At 43.3% G+C, this 23,673-nt stretch overlaps 1 protein-coding gene across 7 annotated transcripts in view; it reads right to left on the bottom strand.

Annotated features, from left to right (window-relative positions):
- CEP57L1 (centrosomal protein 57 like 1) overlaps positions 1 to 17,158 on the bottom strand; it is a 47,391-nt gene extending 30,233 nt beyond the window's left edge. For 2 of the 7 annotated variants that reach the window (XM_073336986.1, XM_073336985.1), the window contains exons 1-3: positions 16,482 to 16,987; positions 6,023 to 6,167; positions 3,412 to 3,591 (exon numbers count right to left, since the gene is read on the bottom strand). In XM_073336986.1, the coding sequence (XP_073193087.1) occupies positions 3,412 to 3,591; positions 6,023 to 6,167; positions 16,482 to 16,502 (346 nt within the window). In that variant the 5' untranslated portion in view covers positions 16,503 to 16,987. The other 5 variants (XM_073336980.1, XM_073336984.1, XM_073336982.1 and 2 more) reach the window with 4 other exon arrangements.
- Between the last annotated feature and the right edge of the window lie 6,515 nt (positions 17,159 to 23,673).

The raw sequence follows: 23,673 nt of genomic DNA, 5'->3' as shown, positions 1-23,673 counted from the left end.
GGTTCTTTTAGGAGTGCCACCAATGGACATCTCATCCAGCCAACCTCAGCAAGCAAAGACTGACTGAGGGGCTGCTCCCTGTGTTGCAGGCCGGAAGCCCTCATGATCACATGTGAAATAGCTATACTTCTATCAAGTAGCTGTTTCTGTGAGGCTTTATTACATTCAGTATCTAAAGCCGGTTTATTCAGCACCAAGCGGAAAAGTAACTCGATTGATCAGACCAGGAGGATGAGGTAGACGAGGCTTTCTTCGGACAACTAACAGAAGTTTCCAGATCACAGACCCTGGCTCTCCTGGGGGACTTCAATCACACTGACATCTGCTGGGAGAGCAACACAGCAGTGCATAGACAATCCAGGAAGTTTTTAGAGAGTGTTGGAGACAACTTCCTGATGCAAGTGCCGGAGGAACTAACTTAGGGGTTGTGCTCTTCTTGACCTGCTGCTCACAAACAGGGAAGAATTGGTAGGGGAAGTAGAAGTGGGTGGCAACCTGGGCAGCAGTGACCAGGAGATGGTCGAGTTCAGGATCCTGGCAAAAGAAGAAAGGAGAGTAGCAGAATACGGACCCTGGACTTCAGAAAAGCAGACTTTGAGGCCCTTAGGGAAGGGGATCCCCTTAGAGGCTAATATGAGGGGGGAAGGAGTCCAGGAGAGCTGGCTGTATTTTAAAGAAGCCTTATTGAGGGTGCAGGAACAAATCATCCTGATTTGCAGAAAGAATAGCAAATATGGGAGGCAACCAGCTTGGCTTCACAGAGATGAGCTTAAACACAAAAAGGAAGCTTACAAGAAGTGGAAACTTGTACAGAAGATTAGGGAAGAGTATAAAAATATTGTTCAAGCATGCAGGGGTGTAATCAGGAAGGCCAAAGCACAATTGGAATTGCAGCTAGCAAGAGATGTGAAAGGTAACAAGAAGGGTTTCTACTGGTACATTAGCAACAAGAAGGTTGTCAGGGAAAGTGTGGGACCCTTACTGAATGTGGGAGGCAACCTAGTGATAGATCATGTGGAAAAACCTGAAGTACTCAATGCTTTTTTTGCCTCAGTCTTCACAGACAAGGTCAGCTCCCAGACTGCTGCACTGGGCAGCGCAATATGGGGAGGAGGTCAGCAGCCCTCAGTGGTGAAAGAACAGGTTAAGGACTATTTAGAAAAGCTGGACATGCACGAGTCCATGGGGCCGGATGCAATGCATCCAAGGGTGCTGAGGGAGTCGACTGATGTAATTGCAGAGCCATTATCTTTGAAAACTCTTCGCGATCAGGGGAGGTCCTGGATGATTGGAAAAAGGCAAATATAGTGCCCATCTTTAAAAAAGGGAAGGAGGACGACCTAGGGAACTACAGACCGGTCAGCCTCACCTCAGTCCCTGGAAAAATCATGGAGCAGGTCCTCAAGGAGTCCATTTTGAAGCACTTGGAGGAGAGGAAGGTGATCAGGAACAGTCAAGATTGGATTCACCAAGGGCAAGTAATGCCTGACCCACCTGATTGCCTTTTATGATGAGATAGCTGGTTCTGTGGATATGGGGAAAGCAGTGGATGTGATATATTTTGAGATTAGCAAAGCTTTTCATATGGTCTCCCACAGTATTCTTGCCAGCAAGTTAAAAAAGTATATTGGATGAATGGACTATAAGGTGGATAGAAAGCTGCCTAGATCGTTGGACTCAACAGGTAGTGATCAATGGCTTGATGTCTAGTTGGTAGCTGGGTATCAAGCGGACAGCTCCAGAGGCCAGATTTGTTCAAGATCTTCATTAATGATCTGGATGACGAGATGGACTGCACCCTCAGCAAGTTTGCGGACGACACTAAATCGGGGGAGGGGGTAGATATGCTGGAGGGTAGGGACAGGGTCTAGAGCGACCTAGACAAATTGGAGGATTGGGCCAAAAGAAATCTGATGAGGTTCAACAAGGACAAGTGCAGAATCCTGCACTAAGGACTGAAGAATCCCATGCCCTGCTACAGGCTGGGGACTGACTGGTTAAGCAGCAGTTCTGCAGAAAAGGACGTGGGGATTACAGTGGATGAGAAGCTGCATAGGAGTCAACAGTGTGCCCTTGTTGCCAAGAAGGCTAATGGCATATTGGGCTGCATTAGTAGGAGCATTGCCAGCAGATCAAGGGAAGTGGTTATTCCCCTCTGTTCAGCACTGGTGAGGCCATATGTGGAGTACTGCATCCAGATTGGGCCCCCCCCCTACAGAAAGGATGTGGACAAATTGGAGAGAGTCCAGCGGAGGGCAATGAAAATGATTAGGGGGCTAGGGCACATGACACATGAGGAGAGGTTGAGGGAACTGGGTTTATTTAGTCTGCAGAAGAGAAGAGTTAGGGGGATTTGATAGCAGCCTTCAACAATCTGAAGGGGGGTTCCAAAGAGGATGGAGCTAGGCTGTTCTCAGCGGTGGCAAATGACAGAACAAGAAGCAAATGGTCTGAAGTTGCAGTGGGGGAGGTCTAGGTTGGAGATTAGGAAAAATTATTTCACTAAGAGAGTGGTAAAGCACTGGAATGGGTTATCTAGGGAGGTGGTGGAATCTCCATCCTTAGGGGGTTTTTAAGGCCTGGCTTGACAAAGCCCTGGCTGGGATAATTTAGTTGGGGTGGGTCTTGCTTTGAGCAGGGGGTTGGACTAGATGACCTCCTGAGGTCTCTTCCAACCCTAATCTTCTATGATTGGTAAGGCAATATTTGGTTAATTTTTATTAAAAAAAAAATTCAGACAAATTATGATGATTGGATAGGACTATACTTCTCAAAGCTGAAACTAGAACCTGCATTCAATAGCAGCTCGCCAAAACATGAGCGCTCCTTCAGTTGAGAGAACTAACAGCTATATTGACTATTTCTATTATTAGTATGGTGACAGGTTTGTCACAGAGGTAAAGTTGCCATGAATACCATGACTTTTGTGTCTGGGGTTTCACAGGTTGTGGAGCTGCGTGGCGGGGGGAGGGGGGGGGGCCGGCGGCACGTGGGCCATGGCCCCACCACTTATGCTTCCACAGCCCAATTTGGGACAGGCAATCCAGCAGCGCCAGGGCCAGGAAGGGTGGTAGGGTCATCACAGGAGGTGGACCCTGCCTGGACTCTGTAGCAGGGAGCTGGGCTAGCCCTGTGGGACAGGAGCCATTGCTGGAAGGTGAGTGCGGGGTGGATTCACTCTGCAACACTCCCACCCCCAAGGCCTCTTTCCCCTCAGGGTAGGACCCAACGCCTCCCCACATACTTGTAAATCCCTCTGCTACACTTTAAATGACACACCTGTGACTTTACACCATTTCCTCCTAAACCCATGATTTTTACTAAATTTATTGCGACTGCTCCAGGATTTTTGATTAAAAAAAAAAATAGATGACAAGTCTGCAAATCTAATTATCACCATTGGAGAGAGACCTTTTTTCTGTTGTATCAATTCCTCATGTGCTATATCTTTCTCATTTGTTTCATGCTGCAAGGTCTTTTTATACTGGGCAGCCTCAATGGAAAGGCAGCTCAGGTTATCTTCAGCCTGCGACCTCTCCAACTCTAGACGACGGATCTTTTCTTGAAGAGTTTTGAGGGCTGACATCAGAGCTGGTGAACAATTGAAAAATAGTGGATTTTTAAAAAAAATAAATGTTTTACTGCATTGCAATATAGTGTTAGCCATAAAAAACTTGTATCGATTCCCAAAAAACAAACAAATGTTTAAAAAAACCAATAAGGGTTATGAAATGAGTAGAAAAGGCCATTTAAAAAAGAAAGAATACATGTGATAAATAACTCACCCAATTGTTAGAGAAGAGCCACAGCACCCACTGGAAAAGTTAACAGTGGATCCTATGGAGATCCAGCACTTTCAGTGCACACCTTACAAAACGCATTTGTTTTGTATGTCGCTAAGTGAGAATGTGCTGTGTATACATGCATAGCCATCTTCACTCCAAATGCTAGTAAGGAGTGCCAGCAAGTTATAGCAAATTAAATATCAGACCAAAGACTAGAACTCAGGTCTAAGTTAAACAGCCAATGCCTAACTTGCAATGCCTCCTGGAGAAGGGCGAGTAATCCTTTTTAATTTCTAGATTTCAGAGAACTTTGCAGAAATGGGTAAGCATTGTTTGCCCAGTTTTACAATTAGCCTAAATACAGAGGTTGGAAGCAATTTGCATCAGAGGCACAGTGATCTACTGAATACAACATGGGCTTGCTATTGAGATTAGAAATTAAGTCTTGTTTCTGGCTCAGTCATATTTTCTGTGTAACCTCTGCACTTGATTTATGCTCTGCTCTTCTGTTACCCAATCTCAAAATGTGCACATTCCTTATAGGTCACAGGGGCATTTTCATAGGGATGGCAGGAAGGAGGAGGAGTACATTTTAACAGATCCTAGGTTTTTCTCTCACTTCTGAAAGCCAGTTTGACACTCAAAGTAGCTCAGATATTCTGTTGCCCCTTTTTCTCCCCAATATCTGCTTTATTGAAAGAGAACTGCTTCTACTGCCAAATAATGGCAATTCCTTGATTATTAAGCTATTCTTGTCCTTGGAAAAAAGCTTCTTGGATGAGTCAACCTCAACATTTATTTAGGATTCACTTATTGTGGCATCATGTGATTGTTTTGGACAGATCGAAGGGAAAGTTAGACACTTTGGAAAAATGTCAAGGAGGAACCATTTTTACATTTCAAAAAAGTATTTGTTCCCTAACATAATGTGTGGTTAAAACTGTGCTTTCAAATGTTTATGATGAAGTATCACCACAGCTACAACTTTTACTCCGAAGATGCTATTGCCTCTCCATAGTCATACGCTTACAGAGAAAGGGCCCAGTTCTGACACAAACTAAGCACTCTTTGTGACATTCCAATAGCACACACAAGCCTTAAGGTTTCCTGTACTCAAACGGAGGACTCCCTTGGTGGGGGGGGAAATAATGTCCCCGCTCTCCCTGCCAGCTACCCCCATTTTCCTCAGAGCATGGTTGTTGGCTGGATCATGTTGCAGTGACCCCCAGCTGGCACAATGGCCCCTAATGTAGAGAGGGCTAAAACTTGGAGCAATACTGCCCCTAAGATCAGGGACTAGAAGGCAGAAATGTGGAATAAAGCCACCTTAGATCTTCCCCTAGGTGTACCAGGCATTATTCCAGTGTACCTGAAGACTAAGCTCCAGAACTGTAGTCCGACAGTTTAAAAAAGACAACCCAACACACTCTCTCTCTCCGTCTAGTAGCAGAAGCTTGTGTAAGAACCCTCTTAGGAGTCAACTAAAGGAGCCTTAGGTTCTTCCTATGATTAAGCCACAGTAGAAAGAAACATGTTCACATACATAGTACCCAACGTTGCTCCCACCAAATGTGAATTATTTGCTATTGATTTAACAGCAACGGGAACAAGACTTGGCTCAAAACTATCCATAACCAAAATAGTTTATAACTTTGGTTCTTTACAATGTATTTTCTCCTCAAGTTTTCCAGGGGATCTTATGCAGAAAGTTAAGTGATTTTTGACCTAGAGGGAAGCAAACAATGTCACACAAAAATCAAAAAGAAAAGGAGTACTTGTGGCACCTTAGAGACTAACCAATTTATTTGAGCATAAGCTTTCATGAGCTACAGCTCACGTCATCGGATGCATGTAGCTCACGAAAGCTTATGCTCAAATAAATTGGTTAGTCTCTAAGGTGCCACAAGTACTCCTTTTCTTTTTGCGAATACAGACTAACACGGCTGTTACTCTGAAACAAAAATCAAAGTTTCAAATCAAAGTAATGCTAAAAAGAAAGCGATAAACTTCAAACTCTACAGAAGCAATCTCCAATTTTCAAGCAAAACAGATTTCACAGCCAAAGTTAGGAGAGGTGGCAACCAGCTTCTAGGATACAGCCCCCAAGTCTGGGGATACTACTCATTCTCCACACAAGCCTCCAGTCCAACGAACATTAGTCATTTAGATCATAAGTAGAACAGACAAGGCAATTTGCTTAATAGAGTTAAAAAGAACACTTTTTTTTGTGGCTTTACCTTGGTTGTTTGGGGCAGGAAGCATGTCACCAATGGTAGCTGTTGCCTTCTTTGACTTGCTCTGACCAAAGGTAGGAACAAACATTTTATCTGGAGGCTGCAGAAAGGTTCCTATGAAACTTTGCTTTGATTCAGAACCCATGGTCTGTAGAAGGAAAGATATACAGAATGCCATTATTTCCTAAATGGACTATTATTATAGCACCAACAACTAGTCCAATGCCCTGTCTTGAACAAGCCCTAAGTTTGTATCAAATGAAATCAACTGGGTTGGAAAGAACACTGAGCAAGTCAGTTGGTCCTTCCCTCTACATTGTGTCAAGAATACTGCAGCTTAAATAACTCCCAACAAATTCCTAAAAAAAAAAAAAAAAAAAAAAAAATCACCAATGAGAGAAATGCTACAGATTCCCTTGGCATCTTGTTTTATTACCAAAAAGATTCTTAAAATTTTTCCTTCTTGACTTCTAAACACATTTATTCTGTTTAACTTTTTGACCAGGGAATAATGCACTCCTTTCCTAACATCCTCATATTTACAGGACAGTTATGTCTGATCTTTAATGTACAATGAGCATGCCCTTTTCCCTACATATACTTTACCCCACCCCAAACCTCTGAATCCACCAAAGCAGGTGTTTTTTTAAATAAACATGTGGTGTCCAAAATTTAATACAGCTGAAACCTAATAATGGCCAAGCAAAAAAACCCCTGCCTTCCTTTTCTTGATTTAAATATGCTGTATTCCCATTAATACAATCCAGTAAAAGAATTCCTCCTCCCCCCCCGCCACACTCCTCATTTTGTCCGAAGCAGATTTTCAAGGGCATGTTTATTCTGCCTAAAATAAAAAAAAAAAAAGACAGTTTAACTGTATTTGAGATACAGACAATGAAGTTTGGACTAGGTGATTTAGTAAAGTTGACCCTCAGAGCTCAGCCAAAAATGTTTATTCCAGGATAACTAACTCAAGTTCCATTCAGATATTTAGATTAGAAATTAAATATTCAAGCTCTGAATATTAGTTATGTATTCCACCCAAATGGAGAAAAAAAAATGTGACAATAAGAACATGAAAGAAATGCATTTCTTAAGTGTTTTTCAGATGTGTTGGATTATTGATCATGTATAAACAATATTTTGCTTACTGCATTACTTTACTTCTAATTTGACCTTAATGATGCTCAAGACAAAATTAGAAACAAGTTTTAAGAATGTCAGTTGTTTCATGGTTTCTTAACCCTACCATTTCTTACGGTGCTTTATTTAAATATATCTGTTGGGTATAGATAGGCCTAACATCAAAACTCTCAGTCAGAACTTCACAGCTCAAGTTCACCTCTATTCAGTTTTCTTGCAATCGTGTTTTAATGATGAGTTCATAAAACTGCCCTGCTACTGCAACTATGGATTGTTTGGAGAGTCTGTAGACAATCCTTGTAACATAATAGTTACTAGCCATCCATTCTTGACTCCTTACTATCTCAAAGTCAGCTCAAATGCATAAGCCCCATTTTTACTCACATTCCTCATTATTTTTCACAAATTAATTTGTGAATTTCCAAGGCCTTGTACAGTATTTCTTATTTCAAATTCAACATCTTTGGTTTTAACTTGGGTCCCAGAAACTTGGTTCTGTGCTGTACTTCAGAAGTTATTACAGTCACAGAAGATGACAGCTTTTATCAAAACACATCAGGCACATGTAAGATTCCTTTAACAAGCCTAAATAATTAAACTCAAAAAGAGGGACTGCAATACTGAATTAGGCAAGTTGTAATCACACCATCACAGTTCAGTGGAAGACAATTCTCATTACAGAAAAGACACTTACTTGCAGGCCTAATAATACAGTAAAACTGTGGTTTCATACAGCAGATTAAAATACTGCAGCAGACTCACCTTTTCTTCCCCGAGTAGCAGAAAGAGGGTATTGTCTGCCACGGAAGATTATTTGCTGTACCACTTCCAGCATGAACCCCAATCTCTACTCAGCACAGCATCGTGGTTTCTGTTTAGAACAAGTAATTTACACCACTCATTTGGTGGCTTAACAAAAGGAACCAACAGGAAGAAGCAGCAACCCACAACAAACTACAGCATTTATCTAAATAAAGTTAGATCCCAGATGAGAGTCAATTTGAAAAAAATATTCAAAACAGAAAAAAATTTCCAGAAAAAGCGGTCAGTGTTGATGTTTCAGAGGGCATTTAAAACAGAAAAAGAGCCAACATCTTGCTATGCTGCATCTTCAAGCTACTCAAGAAATTGGAGATTCTCGGTTGGATACCTTCCTCATGTTCTAAATTACTATTAAATAGCTGCTATCAAGCTCAGAAATCTTCTGGTCAGTACATATCTGATTTCAAGACACACTCACAGCTAACCCTTCAGATGAACTAGAGCTTGTAGAGGTTTCCCTAAGACCTGGGACACAGCCAAACTATCACAGTCCACTCTGACAACTTTCGTTAGATAGTTTTAGCGAACAAATAATTTGTTCAAAATCGTGTACAAATCACCATCCTGTCCTGGAGAGTATTTCAGCCCATAACATTCCAATGCTGTTTTATTGCTACTGACAACCACTGTATTCTAGGATGTCATACAGAACACTGCAACATCGTATCTACTACAGATTACAAACCACATTATCTAAATTGAATCCTGCCACAGTAGCTCTTACTGATGAGAAAACCTTCTTCACCAGGACAGGAGATCATATGCAGTCTTGATTACTAAGCAGCAGAGGATAAAATACAGTAGACAATTCTACTTGCATGGGGCAGGAAGCACAGGAACACATAAGTAAGCTTGCATTACATTATCTCATGATCCTTTCTTTCCAGTTTATAGGAGTTTAATACCCAAAGGATATAATTCGGTAGCTGAACAATTTACTGGAGGCTTAGATTCACATTCAGCATCACAGCCCCTAACTTTTAAGCACCTAGAAAAATCACAGGAACATCAATGCAATCCACAAAGTCTGAGTTAGGCACCTAGGCTCTCTATACAATGAATGGAGAGAGACAGGCACATTAGAATATGATCCACAACAGACAGCATGCTACATAGAGAGCTCCCTTACTTAGCCAATGGAAGACGCTGATGGCAGGGGTGCATCTTAAGCCTCGCCCCTCTCACAGACAAAAATGCCTAAGTCCTCACTACAGGTAGGTGCATAGCTCCACTTGTGATTCTCAGCTGTGAACCCTCTCCTGGAGTTAGGTGCCTCAGGTGTGCCTAAAGTGATCACTCTCCTTACAATGTGTGTGATAATCAAGGTGGGCCATTTCCAGCACAAATCCAGGGTTTAACAAGAACGTCTGAGGAACGGGGGGGGGGGGGGGGGGAGGGCCTTTGTTAGGCCTGTCCTGTAGTAGGTGAAGTATGCATCCGATGAAGTGAGCTGTAGCTCACGAAAGCTTATGCTCAAATAAATTGGTTAGTCTAAGGTGCCACAAGTACTCCTTTTCTTTTTGCGAATACAGACTAACACGGCTGTTACTCTGAAACCTGTCATCATGCAAGGCACCGCATTTAGCCGTACGGAGTGGAAATCTATCAACTGCATGAAAAAACTTGTACAGATACAGACAGACATCTTCCTTTCCAAATGCAAACAGATGGACATCGTACCAAAAGGACTGAAGGTAAAAATGTCCATTACAATCTACATACCACACAGACTATGCTGACAGCTTGTGCCACACGCTCTCAAAGAAACTGCGGAACCACCTGATCAACATCCTCTACAGCAAACAGGGAAAGATAAAGAATGAGCTCTCAAAAATGGATACTCTCATAAAAAACCAACCTTCCACACAAACTTCCTCGTGGCTGGACTTTACTAAAACACACACACTTTGCTTCTCTACAAAAGAAAAAGGACGCTAAACTTTCTAAACTACTACATGCCACAAGGGGCCACAGCAATGGTTCCCTCAACCCACCCAGCAATATTGTTAACCTATCCAACTATACTCTTAGCCCAGCAGAAGCAGCTGTCCTATCTCGGGGCCTCTCCTTCTGCCCCTCCAACCCCATGAACAGGATACAGTTCTGTGGTGACCTAGAATCCTATTTTTGACGTCTCCAACTCAAGGAATATTTCCAACACACTTCTGAACAACATACTAATCCACAGAGACCTCCCTACCAACACTACAAAAAGAAGAAGGATTCTAGGTAGACTCCTCCTGAAGGTTGAGACAGCAGACTGGACTTCTGCATAGAGTGCTTCTGCCGACGTGCACGGGCTGAAATTGTGGAAAAGCAGCATCACTTGCCCCACAACCTCAGCTGTGCAGAACACAATGCCATCCACAGCCTCAGAAACAACTCTGACATCATAATCAAAAAGGCTGACAAAGGAGGTGCTGTTGTCATCATGACTAGGTCGGAATATGAACAAGAGGCTGCTAGGCAGCTCTCCAACACCACTTTCTACAAGCCATTACCCTCTAATCCCACTGAGAGTTACCAAAAGAAACTACAGCATTTGCTCAAGAAACTCCCTGAAAAAGCACAAGATCAAATCCACACAGACACACCCCTGGAACCCCGACCTGGGTTATTCTATCTACTACCCAAGATCCATAAACCTGGGCGCCCCATCATCTCAGGCATTGGCACCCTGACAGCAGGATTGTCTGGCTATGTAGACTCTCTCCTCAGGCCCTATGCTACCAACACTCCCAGCTACCTTCGAGACACCACTGACTTCCTGAGGAAACTACAAATCCATCGGTGATCTTCCTGATAACGCCATCCTGGCCACTATGGATGTAGAAGCTCTCTACACCAACATTCCACACAAAGATGGACTACAAGCCGTCAAGAACACGATCCCCGATAATGTAACGGCTAACCTGGTGGCTGAACTTTGTGATTTTGTCCTTACCCATAACTATTGTACATTTGGGGACAATGTATACCTTAAAATCAGCGGCACTGCTATGGGTACCCGCATGACCCCACAGTATGCCAACATTTTTATGGCTGACTTAGAACAATGCTTCCTCAGCTCTCGTCCCCTAATGCCCCTACTCTACTTGCGCTATATTGATGACATCTTCATCATCTGGACCCATGGAAAAGAAGCCCTTGAGGAATTCCACCATGATTTCAACAATTTCTATCCCACCATCAACCTTAGCCTGGTCCAGTCCACACAAGAGATCCACTTCCTGGACACTACAGTGCTAATAAACGATGGTCACATAAACATCACCCTATACCGGAAACCTACTAACTGCTATTCCTACCTACATGCCTCCAGCTTTCACCCTGACCACACCACACGATCCATTGTCTACAGCCAAGCTCTGAGATACAACCGCATTTGCTCCAACCCCTCAGACAGAGACAAACACCTACAAGATCTCTATCAAGCATTCTTACAACTACAATACCCACCTGCGGAAGTGAAGAAACGGATTGATAGAGCCAGAAGAGTTCCCAGAAGTCACCTACTACAGGACAGGCCTAACAAAGAAAATAACAGAACGCCACTAGCCGTCACCTTCAGACCCCAACTAAAACCTCTCCAACGCATTATCAAGGATCTACAACCTATCCTGAAGGATGACCCAACACTCTCACAAATCTTGGGAGACAGGCCAGTCCTTGCCTACAGACAGCCCCCCAACCTGAAGCAAATACTCACCAGCAACCACATACCACACGACAGAACCACTAATCCAGGAACCTATCCTTGCAACAAAGCCCGTTGCCAACTGTGCCCACATATCTATTCAGGGGACACCATCACAGGGCCTAATCACATCAGTCACACTATCAGAGGCTTGTTCACCTGCACATCTACCAATGTGATATATGCCATCATGTGCCAGTAATGACCCTCTGCCATGTACATTGGTCAAACTGGACAGTCTCTATGTAAAAGAATAAATGGACACAAATCAGATGTCAAGAATTATAACATTCATAAACCAGTCGGAGAACACTTCAATCTCTCTGGTCACGCAATTACAGATATGAAAGTTGCGATATTACAACAGAAAAACTTCAAAACCAGACTCCAGCGAGAGACTGCTGAATTGGAATTCATTTGCAAATTGGCTATGTCATTATGCAAGGTAACCTATTTTCCCTTGTTTCCCCCCCCCCCCCCCCCGTTCCTCAGATGTTCTTATTAAACCCTGGATTTGTGCTGGAAATGGCCCACCTTGATTATCACACGCATTGTAAGGAGAGTGATCACTTTAGATAAACTATTATCAGCAGGAGAGTGGGGTGGGGGGAGAGAAAACCTTTTATAGTGATAAACACCCATTTTTTCATGGTTTGCGTGTATAAAAACAACATCTTCTGTATTTTCCACAGTATGCATCCGATGAAGTGAGCTGTAGCTCACGAAAGCTTATGCTCAAATAAATTGGTTAGTCTCTAAGGTGCCACAAGTACTCCTTTTCTTTTTATGAAGAAGATAGCAGCTTTGTCTCTTCTCCTTCTCTTCCTCCCCACCCTATGAGCATCTCACTGTTTCAAGGGAAATGCAGAAAGGCCTGTTAGCCAGCCCTTCTTCCAGCCTCTTTTTGGGGGGCCAGGGCTGGAGCTCTTACTCCTCAGGGAGTAGTGGCTGCTGATGCTCAGTAAAGCATCTGCAGCAGCATGAAATTGGCAAGATTATTGATCAGTTTCACCAATGCCTCTGGAACAGGCATATGAAAACATTAGAGTCATTTTTAGTGTCATTTCAATTATCTGTCTTGAGACTCAGAGGCTGTGTTACAGTAGCTTTTTTGGTGCTAAGTCTTACATCATTGCAATTCCACCAGTGATAGCAACATTGAGAAAAAGGGCATCCTTTTTATCGGTGTAAGATTACACAAATAAAAGCAGAGAGAGTGGCAGACTGCAGTTTGTGGACTACTGGTACTCTGCAGGAAGCTGGCTGCTCATCTCCACATTTCCAGCTGCTAAAAAAAAAAATTTAATTTTAGGTGCTTGTAGCCAATTTTTAATATTTTCATAGTATAACTCTTCCATGTAAGCAATTTCCAGAGTTGCCAACGGGCTATTATCATGATTAGGAGAGAAGATTATCTCAGATATCATGATTTGAAAGAAGGAGTGGTCCACAAAAGTGTCTGAGAATTCTTGATTTAGATGCTATGCTATTGCCTCCATCATTTTTTATGCCAGTAGGAGATTTTCTTCCCCCACCTCCTTTCCCTAAGTGCTAGTTTAGGCCAGACAAAATGACATCAGTTTACATTCAGATCAGCTATTTAATGTTATCTTTGCAACATCATTTAAAAACAAAGTTTAAGTTTTGAAAAGGATGTCTTGTGTCCCCACAACACCCATCAGTGAATTCTCCCTGCTGCATGTTGGGAGGCCTTTCTGAGCCATGAATATTATTTTATACTAATATTTATATTTAGTTTGCTTAATATTTGTAGGGGGACTGGTTTAACACCCAAATGTCTCTCTTTTCAGAGAATATACCATAGCTTATAATGGACAATTAATCATTCTCTACATGTGTATGTAACTACACAGCTACAGCACTGAGGGTCCCATGCAGACATCTGAATAAAGCCTGAACCAGCAACAAATGACTCTCCAGGAAATCTACTGTATTCAGCCCAATGTGACAAGAAACATGTATCAGGAAAGTAAGTAAGTAGCCAGCGTAAATTCAGGTATGATCGGTTTCATTTTTACCCTACATTGTTTGCATGAAGGCTCTGTTCAACACTGAAGGCAGATCTACGCTACAGGGCTAAGTCGACCTAAATAACGTAGCTGGAGTTGACATAGCTTAGGTCAACTTATTGTGGTGTCTACACTGTACTGGGTCGACGGGAGAAACTCTCCTGTCAACTTACCTTATGCTTCTCATTCTGCTGAAGTACTGGAGTAGACGGGAAAGTGATCTGTGATCGATTTAGTGGGTCTTCACTGGACCCATCGCCACAGTGTCAATCCAAGGTAGGTGTAGACATACTCTAAGTGGTAGTCTACACTAGAAAAGTTACACCATGTAAGGAGGTGAGACGATGATTAGGTAAACTTACCTCATGTAAAAGGGTAAGGGCCTAAGTGTATTTAATGGATCCTATATATCACATATTAGATAGACAAGTGCATAATCAATATAAATGTAGGCCTAGTTTAGTTTGGTTCATCAGACCTTTGGAAAGGAGCGCAAGACAACTTTTTGGCTAACTAAGCATCCTGTTATTTCACTTCTTGAAATGTCCTTGATATTTAGGTAAATAACAAGGATGCAGTAACAGTGAGAGGTTGTGATGACCCCACCAAATATGATCAGGGTAAAGAAAGAAAGTCCCTGTCAAATATTAAAATTAACAATAAGAAAAGTATTAATAAGTAGATAATCAAGTTATATAATTTAGGGTGTAATGCAGAATCTTATATTTGGTCATAAAATATTATTACTCGTTATGTAATGAATCAGAGGAGGGGGTGTGGATAAAAATATGGGGTCATCTTGAGCATAAAAGTGTACTGAAATTTAAGTCTTTGCCTTTGTTTGTGTACAGCCTTGTCTGTATGTACTAAGTCAGATCACTGGCAGGTCACTCTCAACTGATCACTTTGTACCTCTACGGATATAAACCTGTTCCTTGGATCTGAACTCTAGAGTTAGCAGTGGTTTTGTCTGCTACAGCAAGCAGTGGTTGTGTGCTTTGCTGGGTTCATAAAATAACCTGTGGGCCAGGTTGGTGGTCCTGAAAACAAACTTACACACCAGTGTGGCACTCTGTACCTCAAAGCAGCACCCAGGAACCCCCATATTCACCAGCCATATAATTATGATATAGTTCATACAAAGCATGCCATATCATAACTTTTCATATATCTTCTTATCTTCTGAAACCCATTGTTCTGTCAAAATATGTATATCATGTGTGTGTATGAAGTTATGAGATTTTGCTATATGGTTGTTACTGAAATATGTTGTAAGTTTGAGAGTCTTCACTGCTAGTTCTCCAGTGACAAATGAGGTGACCCATTCCCAGGATGGTGCTAAATAACCATTAATCAGCAGGGGAGTTCCAATCAAGGGATTTACAATGCTGTAAGAGGGCTGTGCAAGCATCGCAAAATGGGGGACTGCTCAACTCTGTGACTCAGCAAAGTCCACCAGGACGTGTCTGGGTTAGTGTTTTCCAGGCACACGGACTGAGCCCCCTGCCCCGAGCCCCCTGCTGCACCCCACACCCCTTCTGCACCCCTCAGGGGCAGGGAGGGAGCGGAGTTGGGGTGGGGATTTTGGTGAAGGGGTTGGAATGGGGGCAGGGAAGGAGTGGGAAGAGGCAGGGCAGGGGCAGGGCCTCATGGAAGGGGAGGACGGGAGTGGTCAGTGGTGCGGCCCTCGGGCCAATGTACGAGTCCTTATGTGGCCCTCGTGGTCATTTGAGTTTGAGACCCCTTCACTAGAGAGGTTTGCCACTTTAACTATACCAAAATAATTGAAGTAGCAAAAACTTCATAGCCCACAGACCCTGTGCATAAAGGGGCAGAACAGAGGACTTTGGCATATGGGAAGGGGGACTGGAAGGGCACACAACCAATGGTATGGGGAATAGGGCACACGCAACCTCTCTAGCATGGGTGGTTGCAGGAACTTTTTGAGGGGGATGGGAGAGTAGTACAAACGGAGTTTGTGGGGGGATAAAAGGAACCTCTGGTGTGTCTCGGGTGACCAGACAGCAAGTGTGAAAAATCAGGACAGGAGGTGGGGGTTAATAGATGCCTATATAAGAAAAAGCACCAAATATCAGGGCTGTCCCTATAAAATCGGGACATCTGGTCACCTTTTGTGTGTACAATGCACTTGGACTGAAGCTACAAAGCATGTAACCTTCTATCAGCAATACTTCCTTTCTCCGCCCGCCCTTGGCCTGTCTCATTATGTAGGCACAGAACTCTAACTATAAGTTTTACAGGACCTAGCATAATGATGATGCTACATCTCAGTGGGGGGCCTTTGTATTTGGAATATAGATAAACAATGGTGGAAAATTAGTTTATGTATTTTTAACTTCATTATGAATATATAAGGGAGGCACAGGTATCAAGCAACTGAAACCTAGTTAATTAAGAAAGGAAGTAATTTTTTACTCGGACTATCAAAATTTGGATTGTTTACAACTATTCAACTGAAATAAGAGAGTTTTTTTTAAAAGATGCAACCACCTCCACCCCTTCAAAGAACGCCTAGAAAATTCCCAAAAGGAAGAACAACCCCACCACCTAGACTGGACATTCCTGATATTTCTAGAAGATAAAAGACAAGGCGGGGAGAGGGGAAGGGGGAGTATTTTGAAGCAACTTTCAGGCCATCTAAATAGATCATATACGACCACAAACCCATTTTTCCCTTTGCGGGGCACTGTTTAACCAGCTTGTTGTTTGAACTGTTAGCTCCTAAGGCCACAAGAGAGACGCTGCTCACCTCCATTAGCGAGGTTTCCATGTCCCTTCACCACACCTGCAGTACAAAAGCAGCCCACCAAGCCAGGCTCCCGCTTCTGTACGCGGGGGTGTTAGCAGCAGCCCGATGACCCGAGCTACCACCCGCGTCCATTTCTTCCAGACAGCTCCGCTCTCCTTGGAGAGGCTCCTTTCCCTGGGTCACTAACTCGAACCGCTGCGGGGACGCACCGATGAGACGGGGGAGGTTGCACAGCCAGCCCCCGGGTCTCCTAACGCAGCTGAGGCCCGAGCGCCCGCCGCAGCAGGCGAAGAGCAGCACCGTGCCTTGGCTCTGCCGCTGCTAGTCCCTAGAGCCACCGGCCCCGGCCCCGGCGGGGCGGCGGGCGCTGGAGAGGGCGATGCAGTTACCGCAAGCGGATTGCGAGGAAGGACGGCGGGCCCCGAGCTGAGGGGAAAGGCAGGATGAGCCGCGGAGGAGAGAAGAAGGGAGTGACAGGGACGACGGACCAACCCTCCCGCAGCGCCGCGTTACCTGCTCCTGCCGCCTCCTGGCCCGCGCTAGACTCGCGGCTGCTGCGGGGAGGGGCTGCCCGGGCCCAGCTTTAAATGTGCCGCCTTCCCTCCCGCTCTCCGAGCCGCGCCCGGGCCCTCTCCTCAGCTCGCTCAGTGACTGGCGTGCAGCCGTAGCAGGCGGCTGGGGCTCCTCCCCTCCAGCGGGGCTCCCCGCCCCACTAGCTGAGAGCGATCAGAGGCCCTGAGGCGCTGTGAGCGGTGCCCTCCAGCCCTGCTTAGAGCGGAGCTAGTCGATACCCTTTGCCAGTCGCCTGCCGCACAAGGGTTCCCCAGATTGTTCAGCTCCCTAGCATTTCCTTCGTGTAGAGCGGACCCGGCCCCCACCTGTGTCGCTTATTAGCTAGCTGTCCCTGTGCTAGCAACACATGCCCTTCAACAAGCGGCTAATCTCCTAGTGTAGACAAAACTAAACTGTTTTCAGCCCCACCTCCGATATCCACAACATCAACCTATAGCCCCGTCTGGACGTGCTCTTTAGTGAGTTTGCTACCCTTGCTTCTCTGCAGGAGTGAGGAGCTAACAGAGATTTTACCACCAACTCATCTTGCCCTGCACTGAGTAGGGATTAGATAACTGGGTGGTAAGAACACTTGTGCCTCATCTGCACTAGCACTGGTGGAGCTTCAGCACGGCTAGTAGAACAAGGTCAGATTTCTAGTGAAAATCGAGGTCAGTTTTTGGGTCATAGGGATTCAAAAGCGTATGGTCAATCTCTGATTAGAGGGTGGCCCATGTTGCTCTCATTTTTGGGACATATAGAGAGATGGTAATCCATAAAAAAACGGCATAGCTCAGGAACACTACCTTATTTTAAATAAAACACCTGGAGAATGTAGAATAGCTGTAGTGTCAAGTACAGGAAGTGATTATGTATCAGAGGGCTATCCATCTTAGTCTGTATCCACAAAAACAGGTGCATCTGAAGAAGGGGTTTTTTTTACACATGAAAGCTTATGCCCAAATAAATCTGTTAAGTCTTTAAGGTGCCACCAGACTTCTCATTGTTTTTGAGGAAGTGATTATAGATCTTTAGCACAACTTACCATGTCACTGATACCTGAATTATTAGACACCAATAACGTGCTGTACACTACAGAAGGACAGAGTCCAGTTATAACCTCCTATAATCAAGTAATTATGACTTTCACAAAAATGTTGTAAGGATGGAAGCCTGAAAATGTTTGGCAACATTAGACAACATGTAGTTTTAGTTTATTGAAAAACAACATATTTGAAGGGTTTTGTTAAGATGGGTGAATAGTGCAGGCCTATAGTCATACTAAATCCTCACCAATGGCAATATAGACATCCTCTACGCAGTTATGTAACTGTTTCAAACCTGATTTGCCTTTCAAAAGGTACCAGTTGTGCAAACTGTGATGGCTTCTGTGATGCAAACTTTTAAAAATGTAAGGTGTTCTATTTTGATGATTGATTTTCACTCTTTCTTTTCTCTTAAAAAAAGCTAAGATACGGATCTGTATTTTAGGAAAACAAAGCTATCCATCTTCAAAACTGACCTATTGGGTATGCAGAGTCCATAGTTTTATTCACCTTTGAACACACTAAGCCCTCAAATGTACTGAAGGAATGACTCACTGTTTACTGACACATTAAAACAGCAATTCAGTTTAATTGCAATAACATAGGCAGTACCAAGAAACTCCCAGTACGTTGGCTGCTGCTTTATCCCCTTGAGACAACTGTGGCTGGCAAGAGACTGCTTAGATGTCTGTTTCGTGACACAATCCAAATGGATCTCAATTGTTCCCCCCCCCCCCATGCTTTGTTTTCCACCAGGAACTAAGAGAAAGGTTAAACAGCTGTATAGTCTATCCTAATAAGTTATTTTAAAACCAATACCACACTGATATGCAAGAGCAAAGAACTGTTCTCTCCCACTTGGAAAACATATCATAGGCAAACCTCACCCCTGACATATTGAAGGCTGAGGTCTAAACTCACTGGAATGCCCATTCGCTAAACCCTGCCACCACCATTTTAACTAGCATGTACTATAACGCTGCTCAGAGCGAATCTAAGGATTTTGCACCAGTGTAATTTAACACTAGGACAAAGGGGGAACTTTCCCTAAACTAGGCAAGATAGAAACATGGTGGAGGTGGCGGCAGCAGCCACCTATCTATGGTAGGGCACCCACCGTCACACCTCCCAACATTTCAAGTGACTAAAGCGGGACAACTGGTCATAGCCAATCCCTGTGGAGCCGTCCCCACTGCAGCCACTGGCCCCAGTACCTTGCACACCTGTGCCATGCTCAGTCCCCACCATCCAACCCAGCCTGCTTGGGAGCAGCATCACTCCCCATTCCTGATCTACCTTGCAGCTAGTGAGCATACCTGAGGAGGCTGAGCATACCCAGGAGCAGCTGAAGCTGCTGCCCTCCCTATCCTTTTCCCTGCCAATTGTACACAATGTGCATATAGCATCAGGCACCACTGAATGCAGGAAGCATTCTACTTCAATCAGGTAAGGGAGTGTTGGGCATCAAAGTGGAACAGTCCCACAAAACTCAGGACTATTGGGAGGCATGCCCACTGTTGTTAACAGTCACGGGGCTAAATCAGTGCTAGCCCTGAGTTGACACAACACTTAAACACATGGTTAAAGTTAAATATGTGCTTAAGTCCTAATGAAGTCCTACTCTAAATGGGTCTTAAGCAGGTGATTAAACGATTTAGTAAATCAATGGCTCAGTGACAGAAGAGAATTAAAAAATCAAAATAAAAAACAGAGAGAACCTATGGGAGTAGTTACCTTTTTGTCTGCAAGGTGCATGCTTGATGATAGACTCAGGATTGGATAAACACACAGAGCTTTCAGGACTCCACCTTTTTGATCAAGCCACTGTGGAAGTTGTACTGAAACCCTTTAATTCTTAAGCCAAAAGACTCATGCAAAACTTCTCGGGGGGGGGGGGGGGGAGATAAAATTAGATTTACAATTTTCTCTTAGTAGAAAGAAGGGTAAGGGGGGGGGAGAAGAGTGGAATTACTATTAGATATATTGAAATAAGGCTGGGAAATAACCCATGTTGAGGAAACCAAATATTTTGTAAGCAATCTTTTTGTCACTAAGGTCTCAGTCCTGTGAGGTATCCAATGAGGTATCCATTGAGCCAAATCCTCCACCCATTTTAAGCTAAAGTTTTGCTATTTATTTAATTGAAGTCAATAGGTCCAATTCCACATCTAGTACGGTTTTTCAGTCATAAGTCCTTCATAAAATCAGGTCGTAGGTGCTATAAGAAAATAGCATTCAAGCAAATTAAGCATAACTCTTCTACACAGCTAAGAGCTGAATTTAGCAGTTTCAGGGACTAGGTTACAAGCTTAGATTTATTAACAATTGCCATATTAGCATGCAACTAGATAGACTAGGATACATTATTCACAGTTAAATTTCTTTTTCCTTAGATCACTTAATAATAATTAAATACAACTCCTCTGCAGTGAGGAAATAAGAGTTGTCTACAAAGAACAAGCATATAAATTAATAAAATAGCATGTTTCTTCTTCCTAATAAATCCTTCTCATAACTCCTCCCTCCAATGACTCCCATTTCCATCATCCACATTTCCCCCATTGTTCTCCCTCATCCTCCCTCTCTTAATTCATTTTTTATCATCCCTCTTTCATTTGTTGCTCTTTTTTCTTCTTCCTCCTCCTCCAATCCTTTTTTCCCCATATCTTGTTCTGCATTCACTAGCAACAAAACGTTATTTGCAATGAAATAAAGGAGCAGTTTCTTCCCACTCATAAGAAGCTCTATTTAATTTGTTCCTCTAATACTTAATTGTCTTAAAGCCCCCTCCTGAGAGGTGCTGTATACTCTTAAAGCTGATTGGGATTTAAGTGCACACATTACCCCCAGCAGAAAAATATAAGTATCTCCTTTCCTACTGTGCTTGTTTTCTAGTGCTCAGGCCTGCAGTGCTATTGATATTATCATGCTATCTTCCATCTGCTGTTACTCACCTGGCCCTCTTCTATTTCACCCCACAACAATTGCATTTGCCAATTAGAGCAGAAGCAGTACAAGAAGCCTTCTGGAATGTGAGGAAGGTCTGAGTATCCTGGCAGATTGGTAAGCAGGAGGAAATAATTGGGCTCTGCTCAGGAGCTCCTGAGCCTCATTAGAAAATTAAGACTCAGATGTTACGGGGGATGGGAACCAGTTCTCATTCAAAATAGGAGGGAAACCATCTTCATGTGGGAGGGCTATGGCAATAACAAAAGGGTTAAACAATGATATTGATCAGAAGCGCAAGTGCAATAGCAAACAAAAAGACTTATTTGGGCTAGGGTAGGGCAATTCTAAGAGTAGGTGGTTTTTAAAGACAATTATAATGGAGAACTAATAAGTTAGGGAATAGTTATTCCTAGTACTGACTTATTCTGAGGTATATTAATAAGAATGTCATATGTAAGACACACAAAGTAATTGTCACCCTCTACTTGGCACTGATGAGGCCTTACCTGGAGTACTGTGTTCAACTCTGGGTGCCACATTGTAGAAAAGATGTGGGTAAATTGGAAAGAGAGTGGAGAAGAGCAACAAAAGATTTAGAAAACCTGACCTATGAGGGAAGATTTAAGAAACTGGGCATATTTAATCCTGAAAAAAAGATGACTGGGGGCGATGGGATGTGATAATAGTCTTCACCTATAATAAGGACTTTTATAAAAAGGAGAGTGATCAATTCTTTACTGTGTCCACTGAAGATAGAACAAGAGCAATGGGCTCAATCCCCAGCAAGGGAGATTTAGGTTAGATATGAGGAAAAACTTTCTACCTATAAGGATAGTTAAACTCTGGAAGAGGCTTCTAAGGGAGGTTGTGGAATCCCCATCAATTGGGGTTTTTAAGAACAGGCTAGACAAACACTTGTCAGGGATGGTCTAGGTATATTTGGTCCCGCCTCAACGCAGGGCCTTCCCAGCCCTACACTTCTGTGATAAGCACTTTTAGAGCAGGATAGTTTTTGCCTTTTAAGTCTCAAATATTTAATGAGACTATTGGAATATGAGTCTTGTTACAACTTGCTGCCACGGGCAGGTGAAACAGCTTTATTTTGCTTTCTGATGGCCTCACTATTTCTTCAGAATTTGTTTCTAAAACACACTACTTTCCTCCCAAAAGTTTTGTCATAGAACAGGCTCCCCTGGATACCTCTTAAGCTATCTAGTAGATGGGGTAGATTTTCTATCATGTAACTAAGAGACCATGAAATGGAACAGTATAGAAACACAGAATTTTAAAGACTCACCACCAATTTTCCCTCAGTGATTCACCTGCCACTGAAGATTCAGCAACCTTTGGATAACAGGAACCACATTCTCCTTTTGTATACTGCACTTTTGAGAAGAAAAATAAGAAACAAAACATGCAAGGCCAGTTTCAATCATGGCAACAAACAAACATCCAAGCCAGTTTACAGCCCAAGCATTTTTCAGCTAGCACCTGCAACCAAGAATCTTTCTCTAGGCTTCTCCTAGGGCCATACTTACAGGTTGCTGCTTTGCTTTCTTACTGGCTCTGCGTCTCTGCCAGTTCCTTGTTCGCTCTCCCAGCTCTACTTTTTCCCACTTATCCCTACTTGGTCAGAACAATACATAGTAGAACCTTTTGCCCATATGGTCCTACTTTCTAGGCAGACTCCATTTTGCATTTTATGTGGGCCCTTTAACTGTTCCTTATAGCAATCTTAACTGAAGGGGACATTCACACATTGATTTTACCAAGATTTTAATTCAGCCCATAACAAGGTTTATCCCATTTTACAACTGTACTAGTATTGCTAATCCTAAACATTCATAATCCTGAGTCAGGACCCAAAAATCATGAAATTGATTTATAAATCATGATTTTAAATATATATATCAGGTTATTCACTTTCTAGTTTTTAAAGCTTTAGAAGTAATGTTTCCAAGCTTTCCTCCCTAACCATGTGAGTTAGAAACTTTTCTTTTTTAATGATAGCTGAGAGCCTTACATAATCACATGATTCCAGGAGCTGAGGCTTCAAGAAAACAACCAAAATTGCTGGAGTGGACAATACTCTATAAATACGCAGTAAGAGGTATGCTCGATCCTGAATTCTTTACAAACCAGTCAGACACACAAGAGGTTGGAGGGGGGCAGAGATGAGGACACAGGCATGGAAAGGTAAAGTGACTTGTCAAATGTCACAAAGCCCTGTCTACCAGACCCTTGCCATGACACTGGGTATAGAGGAGGTAGGAGCACTGGAACTGGATTTGCATTGATCCTTGTGATCTCCCTGACACAACAGGACCAGCGCGGGAAACTATTACCCAATACCCAACCCTCTTTCCTGCCTCCAGCCCATGGCCGGGCTATGCACATTGCCTGCTGGGAGTTGTAGTTTTATTCAATAGGCGCCGGAGTTCGGTTGGACTACAAATCCCAGTAGCCCTCACAACAAACAGCGCTATTCCTCATCTCTTCGTCATCGTGATTGGCTCCGAGTTATGCCTCTGAAACGTGATTGGCTGAAAGGGTTTATCTGTCACCAAGCGGGCACGGGACAGGTTGGGATTTTACAGTTAGACGAGGGTTGGGCGTAGCTGCTGTCATTGCGGGAGGGAGGATGG

The sequence above is a fragment of the Lepidochelys kempii genome, chromosome 3, assembly GCF_965140265.1.
Source record: "Lepidochelys kempii isolate rLepKem1 chromosome 3, rLepKem1.hap2, whole genome shotgun sequence".
Taxonomy (NCBI): domain Eukaryota; kingdom Metazoa; phylum Chordata; order Testudines; family Cheloniidae; genus Lepidochelys; species Lepidochelys kempii.
Note: the sequence above shows the minus strand (reverse complement) of the source record. Positions and strands in the feature narration are given on the sequence as shown.